This window comes from Dioscorea cayenensis, chromosome 10 (genome assembly GCF_009730915.1).
Source record: "Dioscorea cayenensis subsp. rotundata cultivar TDr96_F1 chromosome 10, TDr96_F1_v2_PseudoChromosome.rev07_lg8_w22 25.fasta, whole genome shotgun sequence".
Classification (NCBI taxonomy): Eukaryota; Viridiplantae; Streptophyta; class Magnoliopsida; order Dioscoreales; family Dioscoreaceae; genus Dioscorea; species Dioscorea cayenensis.
In genome coordinates this window covers 18,430,772-18,437,149 of record NC_052480.1, presented here as the reverse complement: position 1 = coordinate 18,437,149, position 6,378 = coordinate 18,430,772, and the positions used below count along the sequence as shown (strand labels likewise).

The 6,378-nt window shown below is 33.5% G+C and overlaps 1 protein-coding gene across 1 annotated transcript; it reads left to right on the top strand.

Annotated features, from left to right (window-relative positions):
- Positions 1-500: 500 nt before the first annotated feature.
- On the top strand, positions 501-1,235 carry LOC120270060 (40S ribosomal protein S16-like). Its single transcript, XM_039277059.1, has one exon. The coding sequence runs from the start codon at positions 578-580 to the stop codon at positions 1,007-1,009; it is 432 nt and encodes a 143-aa protein (XP_039132993.1). The 5' UTR covers positions 501-577; the 3' UTR covers positions 1,010-1,235.
- Positions 1,236-6,378: the final 5,143 nt, after the last annotated feature.

The window sequence follows — 6,378 nt, the reverse complement described above, 5'->3', positions numbered from 1 at the left end:
ACCGTTAATTATAATAATTAAATCATAAAGTGAGAAAACTAATTAAATATTTAAACATAATTAAATATTTTTATAACTAAAAATAATTGATTGATTTAATTAGTTAACTATAATAATTAATATGAATAATACAAAAATATTGTTATAAATAAAAATTATTTATTATTAAAGAAAAACTCACTATATTATTTAGTATTATTTGTTTATATTAAGGGCACAAATGTAATTATACTACTATCTTCCTTTTTTTATTTTTATTTCTAATAAATTCTTATACTGACTTTTCTCATTCCGATGAATTCTCTCTCAACCAAACAAAGTTTTTCATTCTTTTCCCTCTCCTAAGTTTTTCGTTCAGCATTCATCTACAAAGTTTTTCATTCCCCACTCCATCATCCAAACGGTACCTTATAGTATAGCTCTTCGCTCTTAGGCTATAACAACAAACGCCAGGGACTTTAAAGTAATTACACCCTTGAGAAACTCATCTTTTTATGCTTTCCCAAAAACCCTAGCCGATATATAGCATCCCCAACGCTCTCTCGCCGCTCCGAGCATTCGAGCTTTCTTTCTCGCCATGGCGCCTACTGAGTCGGTGCAATGCTTCGGCCGCAAAAAGACGGCAGTGGCGGTCACGTACTGCAAGCGCGGTCGAGGCCTGATCAAGGTTAATGGTGTTCCCATTGAGCTCGTGAAGCCGGAGATCTTGCGCTACAAGGCATTCGAGCCGATCCTCCTCCTCGGCCGCCAGCGCTTCATGGACGTCGACATGCGCATCCGCGTCCGCGGCGGTGGCAAGACCTCCCAGATCTACGCCATCCGCCAGAGCATCGCCAAGGCCCTTGTTGCCTTCTACCAGAAGTACGTCGATGAGCAATCGAAGAAGGAGATTAGGGATATTCTCGCCAGGTATGATCGTACCCTTCTTGTTGCTGATCCTCGCCGCTGCGAAACGAAGAAGTTTGGAGGGCGTGGTGCTCGTGCTCGTTTCCAGAAGTCCTATCGTTAGATCGGGTCCGGGTTTGTTTTCTTCCTCTTTGCTGTGTTTTCTGTGCCTTTTTAGATGTTTATTGTCTGGAACTGGATTTATGTTTCTCTGTCTTCAATTAGATGAAGATTGTTGAGTTAAATGTTGGATTTTTTATTCATGCTTGTTGGTTTTTTCCCCCTGTTTTTGTGCTCTTTTCTCTGAAGATGAAGAAATGTTACGTTGGTTAGTTGCCAATTTTAGCTTATGTTGTTGCCCCAGTTTATGTTCTGTTGTTTGTTGCTGTGGTATGCTTTTGATCTCTCCTGTGTACTGCTGCTTTTAATTTTGTTTGTGGCTGTTGTTACATGTATTTTACTTGGAACCTTCTTGGGTGATGTAGCAAGATTTGGTCTCTGGAATGTTTCAATTCCTTTGGTTGGCTTTTTGGACTTATGTCAATAAAATTTAAATCAACATATGTGTTTGTATATTTCTATAAATTTGCTTGTGTGTTGTTTGATTTTGTTTTGCTTGCAATTTTCCTCATTATATGCATTTGTAGGATGTTGTTTGAGGATATGACCATTCATTTGAGTGGCTTCTTGAACTTATGAAAATTGAATTCTAGATCAGTATGTGTATTTTGATATTCAAATGATTTAAATCAACATACATGTTTTATATTTCTGTAAATTTGCTTATGCCTGTTGTTTGGTTTTGTTTTGCTTGCAATTTTCCTCATTATATGCACCTGTAGAATGTGATTTGAGGATATGCCCATTGGTTTGGGTGGCTTCTTGACCTTATGAAAATTGAATTCTAGATTATTCAGTGTATGTATTTTCATATTTAAATGATTGTGATCTCTCTTTTACTGCTGCTTTAAAGTTGCTTCTGCCTTTTGCTACTCGTGTTTTACTTGAATGAATATATATATATATATATCAATTTGCCTGATTTTTTTGATGATTTAAAGATATATATATATATATATTCCAATATATAGATAAAACTCCAATGATTTTGAATTTGTAAACCATGCAACTTATTTCAATATAATAGAAACCAAAAAGAAAAAGAAAAAAATAAAAAATAAAAACAATTCTTAGAGAAAAACAAATAACATACATGACACGTGGACATTAAAAGTAATAACAAAATAAATGAAATATTGAAACCTTGGGTATATTGTATAATGTATTCACTTGGCTACTAGCCTACTATCATTAAACCTGAACCGTTTGAATTGTCAAATCGGAATAGTTGAACCGAACTGTCAGAACCGGAATTTGAATCAAACCGGAACCGAACCGTCAAGAATCTTGCCTAGGTGGTTCGGTTTCGGTTCAAAGTTTTTTAGAACCAGAACCGGCGGTTCCTGAACCGTGGCTATGTCTAGATTCAACTTCACGAATTGAAAGTTTTACCACTTCCATATTCCTAGAATGATTTGAATGAATGGATCTATATTAGAATGTATGGAGTGGGAAGTCGATACTCTTTGTAGTGATTTTGTTTGGGGTGACTTGTATTTTACCAATTTGCTATTTTATATAAAATCATTATACATATTTACGATTAGTTTGTAAAAACTTTGCTAATATTAATATTAGTAATATTATTTAATATTAGACGAATATATAACTACTCTTTTTCTTGTATTTTTAATTTTTTATAATTTTATATTATTATTTGTCTAAATAAATTTATATTATTATTATTATTAATAATCTTCAATTGAAAAAAAGAAAGCAAAAATGATATGAAAGAGATGAAATTAGGTTCTAACTGGATATTATGGGCATTTGTTTAAATGGATGAAGGATAATTTGGTTTTTTATATGGGTTTTTCAGTTAAAAAATATTTTCAATAGTCCCCACTCTTCCAAAAACCCTTATTTGGAGGGGTGGGACGGAAGTGGTTTGGAGGGATGAAGTTTCTTTCAAACTTCTCAATTCCCCATCTAAACAACTTGACTCCCTCTCCCTCTGTTACTTTTCCAGAATCCCCCGGTTAAATCAGGGTAATAAACTTGCTACAAAGGGTAATATTATCCTTTTATTTGTTTTTGTTAGTAAGAGTGCTCTTAAGTGCATGTTTGGCACTATTTATGTATTGATTTTAGCTTTGGGATGGAATTTCAGTTGAACAATACATGTTTTACGAACTTTTGTTTGGTTATTTTTATTTTTGAATGTGTTATTTTAGTGGTGTGAACGTTTGCAAATTATAAAGCAATTAAGCAAATATGATAAGGAGTCTATTGCCTGAAATTTTTTTGCCATAAAGGTAAGGTAACTAATCTATCATTTTTCCCACTCTGAAATTGAATTTTGTGGGACTAAAGGGTGTTTGATCAAGGGCTGATAAGGCTTATTGTTCAAATTTGTCATTCATTCTAAGTGGTGGCTGATGAACTAACAAAAAATCAATTATGTTTTATTAACACAAATTATGTATACTGGGGAGAAAAAGCATGATTGATAAAAACTTACTTTGTTGTAAAATTAGTGAATCAAAAATAAATTAGCAGGGGTTTGAGTTGAAACTGAAATCAAAAATGAAGCAAAAAGTGCAAAAATAATGAAATTCAATAATAATGAGTTTCTAGGTAAAGTATAGTTTTATTTTTTATTTCTTGGTTTTTTTATATGCTCTATTTTGAAGCTTGCTTTGACATAGATGCTTAATCTATTTCACAAAAATACATAATATAATTATAATTATTTTTATCAATTTAAACATAGCGAATTGATACGAAATATGTGAATGTTATGCATGTTATACAATTCTGTCACACTGCAACAAAAATCTTCATAATTCATACAAAAATCTTCATAATTCATGGTACTATTGTAAATTTTTGAATACTAAAATTTAATTTGTATTTTTGTTGTTACTACATATCAATTTTTATTCACCGGAAGATTACTCAAAAGATTTCGATAAAATTATTGATGTGGACATTGGGTTAGCCACATCAATGAGCCACATCAATGATGATTGCATATGCCCATTTGGATATGACCTATCACTCTGAAGCTGCGCTAGTTCCTTAGAAAACATGTCAACTAAATTGCATCGTCACTCTATAGCTTTTACTTTCTTCATCTTAGAGGGAGGTGAAAAGATTAGGACAAAAAAATTATATATGTCGTTGTAAAAGAAGCTCGGTACAATAATACATATTATATAAAATTTCTGTTATTTATCCACCAAAAATATGATGTTATCCAAAATTAAGTATTAACACTACCAAAAATTATAATATGACATAAAATAGAATGTACACAAAATCACACAAACACAATATTTTGCTTGAACAAATATTCTATTCCTTAATACTCTTTAAGTTGGTGCGTGAAGATTTTAGACGCCCAACTTGCCCAGAAGAGAATGGAATAGTTTTGCCTTCACAAAGCTTTGGTGAAAATGTTAAGATAACAGTCAATTTCAACATGTTTCATTTTCTAGCGAAGAGTGATGGAAAACACTTTCGTCACAAGAAATAAAAAATTATAATGATGATAATATATCTTGTCACAATTACACATCATTCTCATGAAGAAATTTTTGACACCAAATCTTATATGTTTTAGTGACGAATATAAGACACAAGAAATTTTGACTCTATAAATATATTAATAGTGACAATTTAATTGTGACATATACTATATTGTCATAATTATTATTGTAATAGTGATAAAAACATAAGTTATCACAATTAATCTAAACAATAGTGTTGGTTAATTTTTTTATTGTCACAAAAACCTAATATTTATGGAAAAATAACATGGAGATAAAAAAATTTGGCACTAAAAGTCTTAACTCTTGTAGAAACACTAAAAGTCTACAATTAAGTCGTGAAAATTGATCCTTTCCACCTGCATGACCCCTTTCACAACTAGTCGTGCCTTGTAGCGTTCTATATATAGTGCCATCCTAGAGATGGCAATAACACTCATACCCGACCCAACCCGATCTGAGTTTGACGGGTAAAACCCGATTTGACCGGGTTTCGGGTCGGGTTTGGGTAAAACCCGACTTGTATGAAACGGGTGCGAGTGCGGGTGCGGGTATGGGAATTCTAATACCCGACCCGTACCCGAACCCGTACCCGATCCGAAATTAAAATTACTAAAATATTTATATAATATATACACACATATATATACTAATATGTTCTACAACTTAACAATTTAGAATTTTTTATTTTTCCTCTTTGTTTGGTCTTGTAATTTTATAATAATTTTATTATATTTTATTTTATAAAAAATTATAATTACTTTTAAGTTATTTTTTTTATAAAAATAATATATTTTTTATTAATTTTTTTAATATTGGGGCAGGGGCGGGTATACCCCCGGGTACCCGATTACCCGTCGGGTGCGGGTGTGGGTTTGGGTTTTTAAAACCCATCGGGTTCAGGTATACTAGTGGGGTATCGGGTACGGGTACGGGTATGGTAATACCCGCACCCGACTCGACCCGTTGCCACCCTAGCCATCCACATGATTCTTGATTTTGTAGGCTCACTTGCAATCAATGGTTTTCTTTCCTGCCGATAAGTCCGCTATTTCACAAGTTCCTTTCTTTTCCAAAGCCTTAAACTTCTTGGAGATCATCTCATGCCACAAAGGATCATGTACATCTTCTGCATAAGTCATAGGTTCAACGCTAGTTATGATACTTGCAAAAAAGTTTCTATGTGTATGAGAAAATTTGTCATATGTGACATAATTAGTGCGTGAATAGGGTGTACATGAGGAGTCATCATGCAAAAGGAGGGATCTTGGAGGATATAATTGTCTCAAATCAGTTTTATTCAAAACATTCGCTTTGGACGTTGTCATAACTTCATTCCCATGTGAGTAGGTAGCAGTGTCCTAACTACTGTTGTTGTGCAGACTACATAGTCCTGTAACCATCCTGGTGTGTGTGTAGCCTGTCTTACGCATTCTGAGCTTTGTTAGCCAACTTCTCTCTTTACAACCTCACCGTTACTCTCCCTCTTCTCATGCCCATTGTCACGATCCGACCCACGGGCCAAGCACGCGACAACCGTCACGACAACCCACGCAACACCCTAACCTCGAGCTACCGCAAGACATTAAGGAGGGAACTTGCTCATATCTGTTCACTATCATCAAAGAAAATAAAAGATTAGACAAATGATTGAAGAAATATTCAGTCAAATAAATACAATGAAAGGAGTATACAAGAAATTATACAATAATATCTCAGACATCTCTCAAATACAAATATTAAAAGAATAAATAATAAATAACAAGTAGAATTCTATAATAGTCTAGTGGATCTACTAAATATGCTCAAGAAAATAGTAAGTCCCATACGAACGATTACCAGAGATGCACATTGTCCTGTACAGCTTTTAACGCACCACCAC